At 35.0% G+C, this 18,078-nt stretch overlaps 4 protein-coding genes across 5 annotated transcripts; 2 read left to right on the top strand and 2 right to left on the bottom strand.

The window, feature by feature from the left end:
* Window positions 1-156: 156 nt before the first annotated feature.
* On the bottom strand, window positions 157-2,614 carry Pcd (pterin-4a-carbinolamine dehydratase). Its single transcript, XM_023159042.2, has 3 exons — window positions 2,359-2,614; window positions 2,115-2,237; window positions 157-483 (listed from the first exon to the last, which is right to left on the bottom strand). Exons 1-3 carry the CDS (start codon window positions 2,512-2,514, stop codon window positions 301-303), a joined length of 462 nt encoding a protein of 153 aa, XP_023014810.1. The 5' UTR covers window positions 2,515-2,614; the 3' UTR covers window positions 157-300.
* Window positions 2,615-3,599: 985 nt separating this feature from the next.
* LOC111504481 (coiled-coil domain-containing protein 86) lies at window positions 3,600-4,272 on the top strand. The gene is made up of 2 exons (XM_023159043.2): window positions 3,600-3,758; window positions 3,810-4,272. Exons 1-2 carry the CDS (start codon window positions 3,733-3,735, stop codon window positions 4,174-4,176), a joined length of 393 nt encoding a protein of 130 aa, XP_023014811.1. The 5' UTR covers window positions 3,600-3,732; the 3' UTR covers window positions 4,177-4,272.
* Window positions 4,273-5,939: 1,667 nt separating this feature from the next.
* On the bottom strand, window positions 5,940-14,100 carry Mccc2 (methylcrotonyl-CoA carboxylase subunit 2). Its single transcript, XM_023159044.2, has 8 exons — window positions 13,882-14,100; window positions 13,574-13,824; window positions 12,389-12,629; window positions 12,199-12,336; window positions 9,841-10,291; window positions 9,572-9,706; window positions 6,217-6,424; window positions 5,940-6,099 (listed from the first exon to the last, which is right to left on the bottom strand). The coding sequence occupies exons 1-8, from the start codon at window positions 13,990-13,992 to the stop codon at window positions 5,982-5,984; spliced, it is 1,653 nt and encodes a 550-aa protein (XP_023014812.2). The 5' UTR covers window positions 13,993-14,100; the 3' UTR covers window positions 5,940-5,981.
* A 17-nt stretch (window positions 14,101-14,117) lies between these two features.
* On the top strand, window positions 14,118-16,539 carry Cox7c (cytochrome c oxidase subunit VIIc). 2 transcript variants are annotated; one of them, XR_012466698.1, is made up of 4 exons: window positions 14,118-14,281; window positions 14,336-14,456; window positions 16,275-16,401; window positions 16,456-16,539. XR_012466698.1 is itself a non-coding variant. In XM_023159045.2 (3 exons), exons 1-2 carry the CDS (start codon window positions 15,314-15,316, stop codon window positions 16,389-16,391), a joined length of 213 nt encoding a protein of 70 aa, XP_023014813.1. In that variant the 5' UTR covers window positions 15,225-15,313; the 3' UTR covers window positions 16,392-16,401; window positions 16,456-16,539. The 2 variants fall into 2 exon arrangements, 1 of the variants encoding a protein (XP_023014813.1); XM_023159045.2 differs by lacking the exons at window positions 14,118-14,281; window positions 14,336-14,456 and adding an exon at window positions 15,225-15,409.
* Window positions 16,540-18,078: the final 1,539 nt, after the last annotated feature.

Here is an 18,078-nt window from a genome sequence, read left to right as displayed (position 1 = left end):
CATATGGGGGATTCGTCATCACCACTACTTCGTTTTTCTTACCCCTACTTCTCTGGAAAGAGCATGCGGCAAAATGTCTTGCATACTTACGTTATTACCTAACACTTCCAACATAAGTTCTTATGTTGGTCGTCCTCGTTTTGTAAAAAAAAGGTATTATTACAGAACAATTTTTATTCAACAGAAAAAGTAAAGAATATAGATCTTGAAAAAAATACAAAACAGATTCATAAATACACTTCATTCATATTCCCTCTGAGATTACAGACAAATTTTTAGCGTACAATGATATTTTTACGTTCAGAGCTTCAACGTCTTCGAAACTTCCTCCATGAAGTTTGCTAATTTCAAATCTCTTCCGCTCAACCCATTAACGTCATGGGAAGATAGCGTTATCTGCACTTTGTTGTAGACATTGAACCATTCCGGATGGTGGTCCATTTTTTCAGCAAGTAAGGCTACTCTTGACATGAAACCAAAGGCCTAGAATTACACCATTGAGGTTATTTTAATGAAGAGCTATAAGTATTGGTCCTGCAACTTCTAATAAGCATTGTGTAATATGTGTCAGTGATATGTACAAGGAGTGTCAAAGAAAGTCATCATCATATATAAAGTAAGGAGCTAATTAAAAAGTAACGAAACTATAGTATATTTCCTTACGCAGCGGAGTGATGAATATTTTTCAGGTGTCTCTTCCATAGGCGTACATTATTGAGTCCTTCAAAAAGTAAGAAATGTAGTATTCATTTTAAACTTTCATTTTAAGAAAGAAAGACAGACCCTTGACAAATAATGCCGAGGGTTCCATAATGGGAGCCTCAAACGAAGACCAAAGTATGTTTCCAATGATAGACAAAAATTGAAGGAATTAAATTTCAGCTGGGAAAAACAACAAAAAAATCGCTCTTCGTTGAAAATTATGAAATTGAAAGCAGATATCTGGGTGAACGAAGGATATACTTATGAAGATATAGAAGGAATTTCAACAACATTGTATATTTCCTCCAGTAGGAATACTAGAGAAGAGCCAGAAAATAGGGATTCCTTAATGTGGTTGTTGAAAGTTGCACCTGGTGCTATTATACAATATCTCATTATGGATTCTGCCAAAGACTGATATATTAAAAATAAGTTTTTTTGAAAGGAGTACTGTTCCCTGAGGTACAGTCTATTGCTTGAAACTGTAGGTTGAACTGAAATCCAATACAAAATTATCTTTCAAACCCTGATATAATACCAGAGTATAATACCTGCTTTAGGCGATGCTGTTGCTGAGAAATTAAGCAAAATTCCTCAGGAAATGAATGCAAATCCTTATTTTTACAAGTCGAGAATTGAGTTTTGTATATATGTTACAGATGTAATGATGCTCTGGAGAGTATGAAAGCCTGGGTTTCAGCTAAATCTCAAAACCAATAAAAGTAATTTCCTAAGGTTCCATTATCGTCAAACATTTCAAAAACTTACTCCAGAAGTGAATATTAATCAACTAGAACAAAGATCAACCATAAAATTTGTATGTATCCAGTTTTATAGCACTTTTGAATTTGAAAAATCACTGTGAGAAATTTTTTCAGATTATCAGCTCACAGAATTTCCTATTCGAAAATTTCTGGAATATTTTGGATGATGAACATCAACTTCAAAATATTCACTTCGCTCAAGAGAAATCGAGGTTAAGACACAGAGTGTGTTTTTGGGGTTGATCCTCACATACAAGTAGTGTTTTTGTTGCCAAAAAAAAGATTATAAAGACTATGAACAATGAGTTTTAGAAAATTATTCAAAACGCTTACTGAGACTTATGACTTTACCAGCACCTTATACAAACAAGCATAAAAGAAATTTTACTCAAACAGGTTAGCCAAAAAAGAAATATCACTCAAAAGCTAGTAAAATCCACAAAGCATTTTTGAAATCAACATTAAACATTTTTAATTCCCTTATTGAAAAAAAGTAGCACACCACTGACATTTAACTCATTCATAAAAAGTTATGAATCTTTAAATAGAAAAAGGTTTTTTTTGATACTCACTGTATAATATTTCTTGTAAGCACTCAATAGCGTTTAAAAGAAAAGTTGATAAAAAATACACTGAATGTTATCTTACCTGGTTGAAATCCTTGAATAAAAATTCCTTGTAGATAGCATCACGAGTATCCACCAAATTCCATCCCTGGCTAATTAAGGACTTCAAGGTAGTATCTCTTTCTTCTGGGGTTAGTTTTGCGTGCTATAAAAACATATCTAGTTCGCTTTGGAAAAACTATAACTCGTTTTGTAATGTGCTCATAGCACTCTACTTAGAAAGAAAGTTAACTTTCTAATTGATTTTTTTAAGGAGAATACTTTACCATTTTTCCTTTGGGCTTGGCTGCTGCTAACAATCCACCGGTCAAGGATAAACTGCGGTCTGAAGAGTGAAAGGGAAAGTGACAGATATTTTCCAATAATCTACTTTTTGTTCTTGTGATTTGCCCACCAACTAAGCGCACAACTAAATAACGCATCGGTTTTTATGGTCTGTAGATTGTGAAATATTTGATTATTTTATCAGGTCTAGTGGTTTTGAAACTGTTGACAGTATTCAACAATATCAAAACAATAATCAAAAGGTTACGAAAACATAACCTAGTAATCACATTACAGATACCTACGTTTATTGTTGAATTGAGAGCCGTTTGGTCATTGTCTAAAATACGTGTTAGGAATCACACGTTAAAAGGTAAGACCTCGTTAATCCTTAGCTCACACAAGTTTCTACTTCTGAGGGTTGTCGTACGTAGGGGTGCGACAGCTGGTTAACGGAAAAACAGATTTTGAACAGATTTTTTTTTAAACATCCAAACAATGGTTTAGTTTCAGTTATACCATTGCTTTTTTCCGAGTAAATTTTCATTTTTTATCGAATCTGATAGCAACGTTAGTCTAGGAAGTTCAGTGGAACAGTATATATCGAAATTTTGAATCATTCTATGTATTGACACTCTGAAATATATATTATTATTATTACTGTAACTACAGACTTCGGATCGCACATTGAAATATAAGACCCCAACTCTTCCTTGGCTCAACTTCCAGAGAAATCAAAAGATCAACTGTAACAATTATTTTTATACCGTATTGAAATAATAATCTATAGCAAAGCAGTTTTCAGTGTTAATTATGTGATATTTGTAGGTGGAGAATTAGAGGGAAAGTTTCTGACACAAAATATAATTTCCCAACTGGCTAATTGAACAATAGATTTTTATTCATTAGTCATTATGAAGAGCTTCTACATTTCTGGTAAAAAAAATATATCAATAGATACATCTAACAACGAATACCTGAGAAGTCAAGACATTGCAATACGGTTACTTATGGCCATAAACAATGTTTCCTGAAGTTCGACGTTCAAATTATTAAACCTAGATGTCACCTACTCCTGAATCATATTATAATGATGTACTTTAAATTATTTTTATTATTCGCAGATTCTTTATGATCATCTGTCATGGAAATATTTCTTTTTACATCGAAACAAGTCAAAAATTGATTTTCGAAAATTCATGAACCACAATTTGTGTAAAATTGGCTGATAGCTGTAATTCCTACAGACAAAAACTGCCACCAACGAAGAAGAAGAATCATTGAGGTTAAAAACTAAATAAAGCAAGGTTATTTGTTGAAATATTGATATTTATTTATGTTGGAAATCTTTGTTGCTTTTGAGAAAATTGAATATAATGGTAAAAAATAATACCAAAGAGGGGTACGTTTCGTCATAATTTTTATTCCCTATTATCTGACCGTGTGTTTTCAGAAATAATGCCCAGATGTCCATTCCTAAGGGAAAACCGAAATCGGGCAGAATATGGAAAGGCGAGAAGAAAAAATTCTCAACAATCATAAAAACAAGGAGTGTCCACGATTCATTCGAACGAAAAGAAAAGCTGAGGCAGAAACTGAAACATGTTAAAGAACTATCGAACGCCATCAAGTCAGCCAAGGCTGACGAAAAGGAAAAGAAGAAAGAGAGGAGGAGAGCGAACCTGAAAAGACAGGAGGAGAACAGGAAGAAATCAGAAGTCGTGCAAGTGATTACGAATACTAGGAAGTTGAAGAAAATTAAGAAAAAACACTTAAGGACAATTGAAATGAGGGATACTACTGTTGTTTCTTCGAATTGAATGTTATTTATAGTGGTTATTGCTGTGAGGTTTACTTTATTTTGAATGAATCTTGGAACATATAAAAAGAGGTAATATACGTTAAGATTTTTCAAAGGACGCCTTATTTTTCTCCTAGAATACTAATGATATTGTCATATCTAAATTGATTCCTCTGAAAATGTACCTGATATGATTAATAATAATAATAATATATTCTTTATTTCATATAACCATTTATATATACATGATCTACGATCTTTAAATTCAGGTGGTGTTATTTAATTCAACTGAGTTTTTAGATAAACATTATACTCATCGGTTTGAAGATCGCAGATAAAAGTCATCGAAAAAGATTATCTAGGAAAAAAATACTGAGGGATCGTTTTATATATGACGATATAAAGCATCGCCACATCTAGTTGAATTACAGAGATTGCTGGAGTTCTATGACTGTAGGTATTTATTATCTAACAAATAAAATGAGTCGTAAAATGAAGAGGTACGAACATTTGAATTCTCATTCTGAATTGAATATAAACCGCTCTATTCAACTGTAACTTACAAAAAACATGTTTCAAATAACATGATAGATAATTGCTCAGTCGCAATTTTGGAAATAATTGCATTACATAGGTTTTGAAGATGGATAAAAAAAAATTCTCGCAAATTAAACTTTAGAAGTGAACTTTTTGTGAAGAATTACTACAGCTTTTTGCAATTGTATAACAGCCCCTTTCCATGAACTTTGAAAGCTTTAGGCTCCCATTGTCAAAAATAGTGGGAGGATTTGTTTATTGTATATTTTTGGAAAGGAATGTTTTGGCTTCCTGCTTCTCCATCTTTGTACAAAAAAATATGTGGATTTTGCAAAGACACAAACATATGTCCTGTTCTTTCAACCAACGTTTTAATTAACCTCCTCTTTTGTTGTAGCTGTGATTAGAGTAACTATGTAGTTTTTATGCCATTCGAATTGACTGTTTATACTATAAAAAAATATTGTTTAATGTCTTAACAGGAATAAATCCCAATAACAAGACATATTAATATCATTAGCAAGCATGTTACAGTTTTATATATATATATATACACATACATATATACATGCATACACATATACATGAAAACAATACTAATTTATCAACTAGAATCACCCGAAGTGAGTAGACAGAAAATAAAATAAAGGAAATATTTAGGAGAGTTTTAGTTCATTTCTAGAATTAATTCGTGGAACATGAAAGTTGAAGTGGGAGAGTAGTTCGGGACAGTCAAACAGATTAAATTTATTCATTATTATTCTGTTCTCGATGCCTTGTTCAGGGTAAACTCCTTCTAGCTTGAAGCCTCTTTGTATAGACTCGAATTTGTTTATGTGGACATTGTATATGGGTGACCATATAAGGGAGGCATATTCCAGCCGAGATTTGAAGTATGCATTGAAAAGAGTTAGAGTAAGAAATTGCTAGAGAGATTATTTTCTATGTCGTTAATGAAGAGTGAGAATGAAAGAGGTGCTAAATTGCTTCCTTGAGGAGCACCACTGTTTGCGATAAATTGGAACGACTTGTGACCCCTATAATCTACGAATAGGATACGTTCAGTTAAGTATGAGCGGAAATGGTTCAAGAGTTGTTAATGTGACCTTCAAATATTTTTTATCTGACAGTATCACTTTGTTTATTTAAACATCAGAAAAGTATTCCTTTCTGAATGTTGCCAATTATAATTTCATTTTTTTATAATTCCTTTCTGGCTGTTAAATGGATGTTTCAAGAAATGCAAACTGTAAAGAAATTTAATTCATCTAGAATATTCAACAAAAATCACATTCGGAATACTCCAAATGACGTGTTCTTTATTTCCCTGTTCAAAGCTGCTGCCAGGCTCAATCCCAACACTTTTCTTGTGTCCTTGGGATCAATAACTCCGTCATCCCAGATCCTGCAAAATATAAACGAATATCTCTAGAGTATTTTCGAAAGACACGAAACTACTAGTTAATATCCACTAATAGGACCCACAGTGACTATATTATGTATTTCTTTCAATAACATTTACCTCGCACTGCTGAAGTAAGGAGACCCTTCTTTGTCGAACATTTCAATGATGGGTTTCTCGAACTCTTTCTTCTGTTGTTCGCTCCACGACTTTCCGTGACTCGCCACTTGGGATAAGACTCCAGCAGCTTGGGGACCTCCCATGACAGATATCTTTGCGTTGGGCCACATGTAGAGGAATCTAGGGGAGTAGGCTCTTCCACACATTCCTGTGAAAGGTACAAAATTACTAATCTCTTATAAAAGGAAAGTCTCCTTTCGAGGGAGATTGCTGTGACTGGTTCAATCTGCACTTCAGAATCATAATACTGTGTAGGCTTTATATATTTGTGGATAAATGAAAAACTCTCCAAAGAGACAATTTGGAAGTACAGTAGAATCTCACTAATCCAACGCTATTCAAAACCAGAGGGTGCCGAATTATTGGGATGTTCGGATTACTGGTAGAGAAAAAATCATAGTGAATAAAATAGTGTTTTGAATTTCTGTTTACGTGACATTTTTCACTACACACTATTCTCACTTCGAAACAACAAGTAAAAACCTATGCACATTATAAATTTAGAGGTTAGACTGCTAGGCGCAGGGGTCGAGAACTATCGATGGCGCTATCGATAAATATCGATAGTTTCAACTATCGAATACTATCGATTATATTTTTAGACTATCGATGGTATTCGATAGTTGTGTTATGTGAGTGATGTCAACGTATCTTGACATTTTTTACTTGATATTGACCGTTGACAAATGACACAATGAAAGAAGTAGAAAACATTATTTAGAACAAAAGTGAGAAAAGAAAAGAAAGATGAAACTTCTTTCATCAGTTTCATCTGTCATTATAGGATAAGAAAAGAAGAAAAAAGAAGAAGAAAAAGTCACCAGTCAATCCAGGCATCGTATGTTTACATTTTATATTTTATGGTTTGTTTTATTTTAGTAGTAGTTTTATTTTTAATCTTCTTCGGTTTTTAATTTGTACGTTTAATAAAAATGGACAAATTTTTAATAAAAGAACATGGTGCAAGTACGCAATAAAGAAGAGAGAGAACATGGTGCAAGTACGAGCAAGGAAAAGGTAATTAAAAATGATTATAATATATTTCAGCTTGCACTTTATATTAGAAGTATTTGTTTTTAACAAGGTGATTTTTCACAGGAAGAATTTCACCAGTTTCATGTACTGAGGACGAGGACTACGAGTTGATAAGATCACGATCACCACCAGGTTCACGTCATGAAACTTGAAAAAAAAAGTTTACTATCGAAAACTATCGATAGTCAAAAGTCGAACTATCGAATACTATCGATGGTCAAGACTATCGATAGTTCTAGACCCTGGCTAAGCGGCGACGAAACGCATAGGCTTAGAGGGGCGAGGAAGGCGCGGACGGAGGGTGCCGGATTATTTGTCCAGTCATTTTAGGTCGATTTAGGTCTGCATTTCGATGTCAAAAAAACCGATTTTTTGCACGTTTCTTGCCAATATCTCGTTCCCACTGGGTTTTATGCTAACTCTATTTGTTATCAATATTGTAGAGAATTAAATTTTCTACAACTTTTATATCAAACATTTTCTCATACGTTGAATCGTTTTTGAGATAGAGGGCAGCGCGAGCGCAGATTAAAGATTTATAAATTATTACTTAATGAATAACTATAAATAATTTTCATTTTTCATCAACAAATACATCAACACTAAACAGGCCAGTGATGATGCGGATGTTCTCATTATTCAGACAGCTATTGAAGAATCTAAACGTCAAAGAACAGCAATTATAGTCGGTGAAGATATTGATTTGAACAAGAAATTTTCTTTAAAAAAGTTGGCAAAGCAATTGTGAAAACGGAAATATACTCCTTTAAGAGTTTCGACAAATATTCAAGTTTAAAAAAACACATTTTGTTCCTTCACGCTTTAAGCGGCTGTCATACGACTTCTGCGCTCTTTAAAAAAAGAAAAAAAAAACGCTTTTAAGAAGATTCGAGAAACTATCTAATTTGGATGAACTTGCCGCAGCATTTGAAGAAGAAAACTGCCCGGTTCAAAGATTATTTGATATTGGATTTCAAACTTTATTCGCTGTTTATAATACTCCAAAGTCTGTCGATACTATCGATCATCTTCGTTATGCACAATATGTCAAGCTAACGAAGCTCAATAAACATGTGCAGTTATCAAATACCCCACCAACAAGTGGAGTAGCTCACCAACGTTTTAATCGTGTTTATTACGAAGTTCACTGTTAGCACTGGACACATACCAAAAATTTGGAGACTGATCAGGACCACCTTCATTCCGAAACCTGGGAAAATCGGATAGGACTCGGCGAAGACCTTGAGACCAATTAATCTCATGTCATTTGCGTTGAAAACGCTAGAAAAACTAGTTGACAGGCATATCAGGGACGTATCACTGGCTATCAGACCATTACATCGAGACCAATATGCATACAGGTCAGGTATGTCAACAGAAACGGCTCTATGTCGGATAAAAGAAAAAGTAGAATATACTTACAAAAACAAGGAAGTACTTGAGGGCATATTTGATAATACGTCGTTAGAATCAATCATCCAGGCGTCGCGGAGAAGAGGGATCGACAAGACAAGCTGTAGGTGGATAGACTGCATGCTTAGGGGAAGATTGGTATATATGGGGGAAACAGTCGTGGCACGGGTAGTAAGGGGCTGTCCTCAGGGGGGTGTTCTATCCCCTCTGTTATGGAACCTTGTAATGGACGAGCTATTATGTCTTTAAACCACAATGGGTATAAAGCACTGGGCTATGCAGACGACTTAGTCATATTAGTCCAGGGTAAATACAATAATGTAGTGAAGGGATGCATGTAGCAGGCCCTGAATATTATAACAAGATGGACCGAAGAAGAAGGGCTTAACATAAGCCCATCCAAATCGACCATAGAAGCATCCACCACGAGGACTAAAACGGAGGGTCTCGGACCTCTAAAACTTCAAGGTGAAGAAATACAAGTATCGGGGGAGGTTAAATATCTGGGAGTAATCCTAGATTCCAAACTGAGCTGGGACCAACATTTGGACAGGTTAAAGAGGAAGTTAATTTACTTTCATCGACAGCTTTGAAGACGTCGTCGGTGATGGAAAGTAAAGCTGTGGTTGTGCTGTGTTGAGGTCTAAAACCGGACTGCATGGGTGTGATATTTTGGTGATCATTCATGAAGCTGCAAGTTTGGTCCTTCATGATCATCTCAGCAACTTTTGAAAGTCAAGGTAGGATGGTGATAGGTCTCAGGTCAGAGGAATCCGAAGGGGAGTTGCCCTTAGCTAAAGGAATAATCACACCGTAAATGGATCCAATAGATGACTATATACTTTACCATAATTTCCTGCACCATAAGAACCTCCTATTATCACAGTTATTTTTGGAACGTTGGAACAAGCGACAGCTGTTACGAGTTTTGCTCCGTGTTTTGCTATGCCTCCCGTCTCAGCTTGTCTTCCCACCATGAATCCTGGAAAAACACAATAGTAAATGGCAGCTCCTCGACTCGTACTAACTTCCCGAATATGTTCCGGACTATAATCTGCGCCAGATATTGAATATAAACTGAAAAACTTATACTGGCCAGTTTGGAACGGTACACACCTGTAATGTTTTGCAGGAACACCAAAGGCACCTTCCTCTGCGTGCACAGCTGCACAAAATGCGCCCCCTTCATAGCACTCTCCGAGAATAGCACGCCGTTGTTGCCTATAACTCCCACTGTCTTCCCATACAGCTTCGTGAAACCGCATACTAGAGTCTCGCCATATTTCTTTTTGAACTCGTCAAACTTAGACCCATCGAAGACCCTCGCAATGATTTCTCTTACGTCAAAAGGCTTGTGGAGGTCGTGATCTACGATCCCGTACAGGTCGTCAGGGTTGTAGAGGGGAGGTTCGAAAGGTTCGTCGAAAGATGTTGAGGATGTCCTGTTGAGGTTTTTGACAATTTGTCTGGCCAGGTGGAGGGCGTGTTCGTCGTTTACGGCGTAGTGATCTGTCACTCCTGAAGTGGTGCAGTGGAGGTCCGCCCCGCCGAGATCCTCAGCAGATACCTAGAGGCAATGATAGTTTTTTGTGGTAGTTTTCATAATTAGACAGCAGGAATGTATCTCAGATGATTGCTTGTGCTACTTACTAGTAGTCAGAAATAGTTAGCCAGGCCTATTTCTTTGTTACCAGCATTATCGAGAATTAAGTTCCTCAAGGAACAGAACTTGGACCAGTCTTTTTATTTTTCTATATCATGATGAAGATGTTTAGAGCTTATAGTAAAAAACGGTTGTAAGAATAGCAAAAATCAATGGTGTGATGCTAAATTACTTCTTTTGATATCAAGAAAATTATTTGCGTATTCTGCTTAGTAGTCTGTATTCAGAAGGAACTTGAAAAATTCTTCTGACAAAATCCTAGAAGATTTTGAATCTTCTTGCCATCCAGATGTTCAATCTTTGTTTGGCGAAGCTTAAAGCTGCTTGCAGCACCCTCCTTTGCAAAGAGGTCAGCAGCCTAATTGCCTTCCAGGCCAGTATGGCCAAGAATCCAGACCAGAGACTTTTTGTTGAGTCTTCCTATCGAGGAGCGTCGTTTTTGGCAATTTGCTACCAATTTAAACGTTGCTTGTTAAGAGTCAAGAGTTTGCAACGTTGCTTGACTATACGAAAATATTTTCACTGAATTGTTGAGGTTCGATTCTACAAATTGCTCCGCACACAGTTCAATAGCATAGATTTCCGCTTGAAATACAGTTGCATGGGTTCCTAGACAGGTTGATATCTCTGTCCTGGGTCTGTGACTGAAAACATCTGCACCAGAACCTGAAGGTGTCTTTGATCCACCTTCTCCCGGAGGATCTAGTCCTCTCTACTCGGGAATATTACAGTATAAGGCAGTTCCTAGTTGAAAGTTGGAAACAATGTCAAAGGTCATTCCCAGAATGCTGTGGCTTGCACTGTCAACAAGCGGTCTATTGTACTCTGCATTAGATTCATTTGTGCCATTGGCGCTGTGCACAAGTCTATATGTAGTCCATCTAGGTTCTTTCTCCAGAAAAATGTGAAGAAGAGGTAGATCTAGAAGGATCTCCATGGCTGCTGTCGGTGTGGTACTGATGGCACCACTGCTAGCCAGCAAACCCGTCTCTATAAGCCAGAGAGAGCTTCGCTTGAGGCAATGGATTTGTTTGTGACCTAAACTCCAAGTTTTACCACAAATCCTTCGACATGTCCTTAGGGACAGTCTGGCTTTGTGTAAAACTTTTTCTAATTGAGCGTTCCAAGTGAGTTTTTTATCAAGGACAATGCCAATACCTTTTTTACAGTATTTACACAGACTTTTTGGTGATAAATGTCTCCACTTTACGTTTTGGATTTTAACGTTATTGTTGGTAACACTGATTACTATCAGTGTTGTCTTCATTGTTGAGATCTTCAAACATTTTTGACGGATGGATAAAACATGGATGCAAGAAATAAATTAACATTTACCCAATAATTTTGATAGTTTAATTTTATCATCAATGTTGTAGATGATGCAAGATAATGTCGGGCTTCGAAAGTAATGGCCACAATATATCATCGAATATTGAGATTTTTTCATTGGGAACGGAGATTCTATGCTTTTGTGAAACTTTTTAGTTACTATAAAACAATAAACATACTGTACAATTTATTGGTTAGATTTTGATAGGAATCAATGATGCCAACTGTGACGTTAACCTCAAAAACGTGAAATGGAGAGACTCATCACCAAAAAGCAGCTCTGTAAATCGAAGTTTTTACAGTAAAACTGTTTATTACTAAACTGAGAAATGTCGAAGAAGGTGAAATAATATTAAAGGTGATAATAGGTGTTCCCAAGGGATCACTTCTTGGGCTTGTGTTTATCAATGACTGTGTTGTGCATGTCCGTTCCATGTTTGCTGAATATAAAAGCAGCAAGAACCATAGGTGGAACTACATACCTCTTCTCCAGTAGCTGCTTTCACCAATGGTGGTCCTGCCAAGAAAATAGTCCCTTGTTGTCTAACAATCACAGACTCATCAGCCATCGCCGGGACGTAAGCTCCCCCTGCTGTACATGACCCCATAACAACCGCTATCTACAATAAACTCTATCAAAACTCTTCATTACACCTAGTTTTCACTACGCACCTGCGCAATTCCTTCAGAAGACATATTTGCTTGATTGAAAAATATCCTCCCGAAGTGATCTCTGTCGGGGAACACCTCTGACTGGTGGGGCAAGTTGGCTCCCCCGCTGTCCACCAGATAAATACAGGGTAGTTTGTTTTGCTGTGCGATTTCCTGAGCCCTCAGATGTTTCTTGACCGTCATGGGGAAGTAGGTGCCGCCTTTAACTGTAGCGTCGTTTGCAACAACCATGCATTCTCTTCTACACAAATATTTTGCCAAGATACATTTCAGAAATTCAAGAAAGATTTGAAGGCATTTCTTGTGGAAAAAGTACAACATACACCAGAAGAATTTTTTGGGGAAAATTTGCCATTCTGATATGTCACGTCATACTGTACATTTTTCATTTGAAAATTTTGATGTTTTTACTCTGTCAACGCAATGTATTTCTTCTCATTTTCAGAATATTTTATTAAGGCATTCTTATATGTTTGTATATATGTGTACTATGTGTATATATTTGGATGTATATAAGTTTATATGTTATACATGTGCATTTGTATATTTGAGTAAATACTTTCCATTGAGATCCTCAACTGTTAACTTGGTTTTCGGCTAGATTATGGATCAATTTCTCGTTGCTTTTTTCTCATTATAATGACATTTATATATCACCATTTCCTGTGTGTATTTACCAATATTGAGATACGTTTTTACTGTATATAGTATACATTATTAATAACAAAATGTCAACAAAATGCTATCTTCCGACAACAAACATATATCTATCTATTTATCTACTGTACTCTACTCTACCCTACCACACCCTACTTTACCCTATTCTATTCCAGTACATTCCCTCTACTTTCATTTTGACAATAATTACTGAATTGTACCTATATCGGCGGACACAAAATTTTAAAGGCGATATTACATATCTAGCAAAATAAGAAACTATACATTCGACTCTATGGTATACTTAGATTTTATAATTTTGAAAAGCTTATAAAATTTTGGACGTTTATACTACATTTTTTTTGTGCACTAAGGCAACACTGCTTTTAGACTGTGTAGAAAATGATAAGGCATCCTATAGACAATTATGGTTAGCTTCCAAAGATTGATTAGGTTATCCCATAGTACCTTTTTTTTTTAAAATATTTTGGCGGATATTACGTATAAAACAAATTCAGTTTACTGTACCCATGTATTTTTCCAATTCCTGTTACGATTCCTGCCCCGTGTATTTGGCCATCATACATATCATTAGCAGCAAGAGTTGACAGCTCCAGAAAGGCACTGTTTTTGTCGAGAAGCAAATTTATCCTATCTCTAACGAATAGTTTTCCCTTAGCCGTGTGTTTTTTCAGTGCTTTCTCACTACCTCCTGCTGAAATAGTCCCTGTTTTCCTTCTCAAAGTTTCCACAAGCTCAACCATACGTTCGCGGTTTTCCTGAAACAAATTTGAATTTGGCGCACTTTTTTATAAGCCAACATTTCAGTTTATTACCATAAACTGGCTAGATTGCACATCCACTTTAGATTTTATAATGTTCATAGATGTGTGAAGATTTTTAACCACCAACAGGTGTTTAAGGATTATTTTAGGCTTAGAAAACATTTCTTCTATTCAATACCACCGTTAAAAAAGAATACACACTGACTTCATTATCAAGTAACTTTTGACCCTAAGCATATAAATGATAATTCTGGAAGGTCTCGGGAGGCTCCGTGAATGGATTGTTTTATGACGGATGTGTTGACGTTTGATAACAAACATTACTGTCATTATTCGAAAAATGATCCGATCTTTGTTATCAAATAGAAGAATAATTCGCAATGGGATAGTACAAATAACGCGAAATTCCAGCCAATGCCACAAGGGCTTGGAAGGTGGAATTCCGGGACAGGTATATAATATTTTAACTTGCGGAAACTTTGATGAAAAAAATGTGTTTTTTTAGAATCTGCCGTTCCCGAAATCAATCGGAAATCCAAAGAAAATGACAATACTTTTCTTGTCGTTTTTCGGAGTGGCGTTTTGGGCTCCATATTTGCTTTTCATTTATATGATGCACAGATAAGGTAAGAATGGAATAATTTTTGAGTCTGACTGAAAATTTAAATATCCCGCCTTTTTTACTCTGAACCTAAAAAAACAGTGTGTCTTTTACTTATTTCAAATATTTCAGGGGTTGTAATGATGAGAATGTCTTTCATTCAGGAAACCACTTGCTTTTCTAAATAAACCCAGAATAGGGAAGTTTATCATTCAGACATCTTCACGTATATACACATTGAAAGGATAATTCAATTTTTTGTCATGCAATGCTGAATATTTTTCAATCGAATGTATTTTTTTTTCCTGAATTCAAACTGAGTATTATGTATCATTAAACTTCAATGAGTTTTGGATTTCGATGAAATTTGGAGTTTGAAGTAACTGATTACTTTTTAAAATTTGAAAGATTTTTTTGAGGAGTTGAAACATTTGATTTTTACTCCTTATGTGAGTTGAAGAGAAAATGTAAGTTTATAGATTTTCCGTCACTTTCAACCATTCTTATAAATTTTGTAGAGCAATAGGTATTTGCTCATCTTTTTCTGTTTGAAAATCACCAAATTTCAGATACTAGTTTACAAATATTATTTTATTTCGATGGGATTTATTTTTCTATATGTAATGATACTGAATTTCAACTGGTTTACTGGAAGGTAAAAAAAAGTTTTTATATATTTGACCGCATTTCTTGATGTAAGAGCACCGCAGATGACATCATCGCTGTCATACAAAATATCGACAAATTGACTGTCCTTTCGACGTGTACAATCGATCAGCGCCACCTGTCTATCAATTGTCAATTCTCAAAGTGTTAAGGTGATTACCTCATTTCCCTTTAGTTTGTATAGATTTTTCGGTTTATCCAAATTCTTCTACAAAAATGATTGGAAAAAGCAGTCTGCTCGTCAGGAATGTGTTAAGAAACACCGTTAGATTCTCCCACGATCACCACGGTGGTGGTGGTATTCCCGGATCTGTACGTATTTATGATTTATAGCTTGTTACATAATGTCAGGGTTTGGAAATATACTAATAGGTATGCGATTATTACGTTTCAACTGTTACTTCATCAGGTATCTTCTTTGATATTTGTAGAGGACAGTAGTTTTTCTGATGGGCCCAACCAGTTTGTGTCCCCCACATTTTCTTTAAAGAGGTCACCGTTTTCATCAAAAGTCACCCATTAGTATATATTGTTCCTATTGAGTTTTGGGTAAATATATCAAGATTTACTGCAAGCTCACTGTTTCGGAAAGCAACTGACTGAAGGTGGATTCATGCATCAATCTTGAGTCATATGAGTCTCGAATCTTGAACAGTTGGATGTTGGTTATTATATATGAGCGATTAGGACAAAGTTTGAGCAATTTTCTTGAGAAGTACATTATTTTCTTTGCTTTTTATTATGCAATGGTGAAAAAGCATAGTCACAAAATGTTTTTCACTGCAGTTCACTTGAAGTACATTCAACAAATACAAATTCTGAAGGGAAATGAGAAAATGTGAATTTTTTCAACGTTCAATGAAAGTAACTTTCTAGGTAGCTTGTTTTGGATGTGTATGATAAATGAATATTTGATGACAGTTGATTTTGTAAAACACGTATTGACGATACACTCACCTGCAAATTAATTAATTTTTCAATTTGTAGTCACGATTTATTTCTGTTGCATACTACTTTGTTTTGAAGTATATCTGATTTCATTGACTTATTCTAAGATTGACACATGAAGCCACTCCAATAATATTATCTTCACCGAACAAGTATACGCTCATCTGGGCATTTTACTTCATTGTAATTGAACAAATAATAAATAAATAATAGTATAATTTTTTCACAGAATTTGCCTTTTTCTATCAATAACCGATACAAGTTGACAGCAATGATGGTATTCTTCTTCGGTTCTGCCTTTGGGGCACCATTCCTCATCGTTAGACACCAATTGCTGAAAATGTAAATTCTTCAGTGTAAGTACTTTCAAATAAATATTTCACAAAGTCTCACAGATTTTCTTGTTTCAGGTATTAGTAACGGGATAGTCAAGTTAATATTGCTTCAACATTTTGTATGTATATAAGTTATAAGTAATAAAATTCAAATTAGAACCGAGTTTGAATCACAAGTATTATTTCAACATCAGTTTTTGAGAATCATTCAAAGCGATGTACAGTGTAATTGTGAAATAGCAATACAGTGTGTAAAAACTAATTCAAAACAAATCAATGGAGCTCCATTGTAGAGAGTGTTGTAGAGTAGAGAGTGTTGGTATGGATGAAGGTGTGCCACAAGGAAATGTACTTGGACCTCTGTTATTTCTACTATACATAGATGATTCAGTGGTCAATACTGGAAGATGTTCAATTTACTTTTTTGCCCAAGCAACAAGACGGTGTGTACTTGATGATTTAACAACAATTCGAAACAAATAATAGAGCTCCATTGATAGAAAACTAGAGAGTGTTGGTATTGACGAGGGTGTACCACAAGGAAGGGTACTTAGACCTCTGTTGTTTTTACTATACATCGATGCTGGAAGATGTTTAATTCACTTGTTGCTGGGGGGATACATACTCTTGTATATTTCTCAGGTTCCGACTATGAATATGTTGACGAGATGATTAATGAGTCGCTGGAAATATACGTAGATATTGTTGTGCAAATTTACCAAAAATACGTATAAAAATAAATTCATGTCGATGGGAAATGAAAGGCCCGTATCACATACAACAAATTAGGAATGGGATACTTGAGGTGGTAGACAAATTTAGATATCTAGGTGTTATTTTTTTTATTTAAATGATCGCATCAGCTGACTGGCTATTAGCGTTAATGTAATGTAACAGTTATAAGGTATTAAATTTTATGTGACGTATTTGAGTCTCGAAGAATGTGCATGATGTAATCCAAGGAAGGTTTTTTTAAACCTTTCACAGATGTCGATGAAAATTCCATTACACTTTAATCTCAGACACTCCACCAAGATATGTGTAATAGTTAACGGCACTTTACAGGCAAAACATTTTGGTAGAGGATCTTTTTTCATGATGAGATCATGTGTGAGTCAGGTTTGAACTAGGTGTTATTGAAATAATATCAACAAAAAGTCGGGCCCTTCACAAATGTTCTAATTATTTACCAAAATGGTGAAAAACTATATAACATTATATTACCCCATTTCAGTTACTGCTCAACAATATGATATTTGCTAAATGAAATAGAGAGTTATAGAATTGAAAAATTGCTACCTAATACTCACAAAAATTTCAGGAAGTTGCAATAACTGAAACACAATAAAATTTCTTATATTTTCGATTCAATTTTGATGATTAACCTAAAACCCTATAAACTATCAATATCCTAGAAATATATTTTTTTAAATTAACAGTGGCTTTTTCATTGAAATATTATTATCCAGATGGTGCATATTATGATGGAAAATTTTACTAGAAAATGTTAAATACAAAAAAAAGTTTGAAAATTTGAGGTTTTTCGATAATTCACACTTTCTAATAACTTTTTTAATAGTAATAATACTTTTCTTCAACACCATCTGGAAGAAGATCAATCAAATGAAAAATACGAGACCGTTAATTTTGAAAAAACTGATTTCAGAAAATAGACATTTTGCACTGAAAAATGAGGAT

Source organism: Leptinotarsa decemlineata, unplaced genomic scaffold, assembly GCF_025532065.1.
Source record: "Leptinotarsa decemlineata unplaced genomic scaffold, Ldec_3_MD MMD2_tig00026282_RagTag_RagTag, whole genome shotgun sequence".
In the NCBI taxonomy this organism is placed as follows: Eukaryota; Metazoa; Arthropoda; class Insecta; order Coleoptera; family Chrysomelidae; genus Leptinotarsa; species Leptinotarsa decemlineata.
The sequence above is the reverse complement of the archived record's forward strand: the minus strand, read 5'-3'. Positions and strand labels throughout refer to the sequence as shown.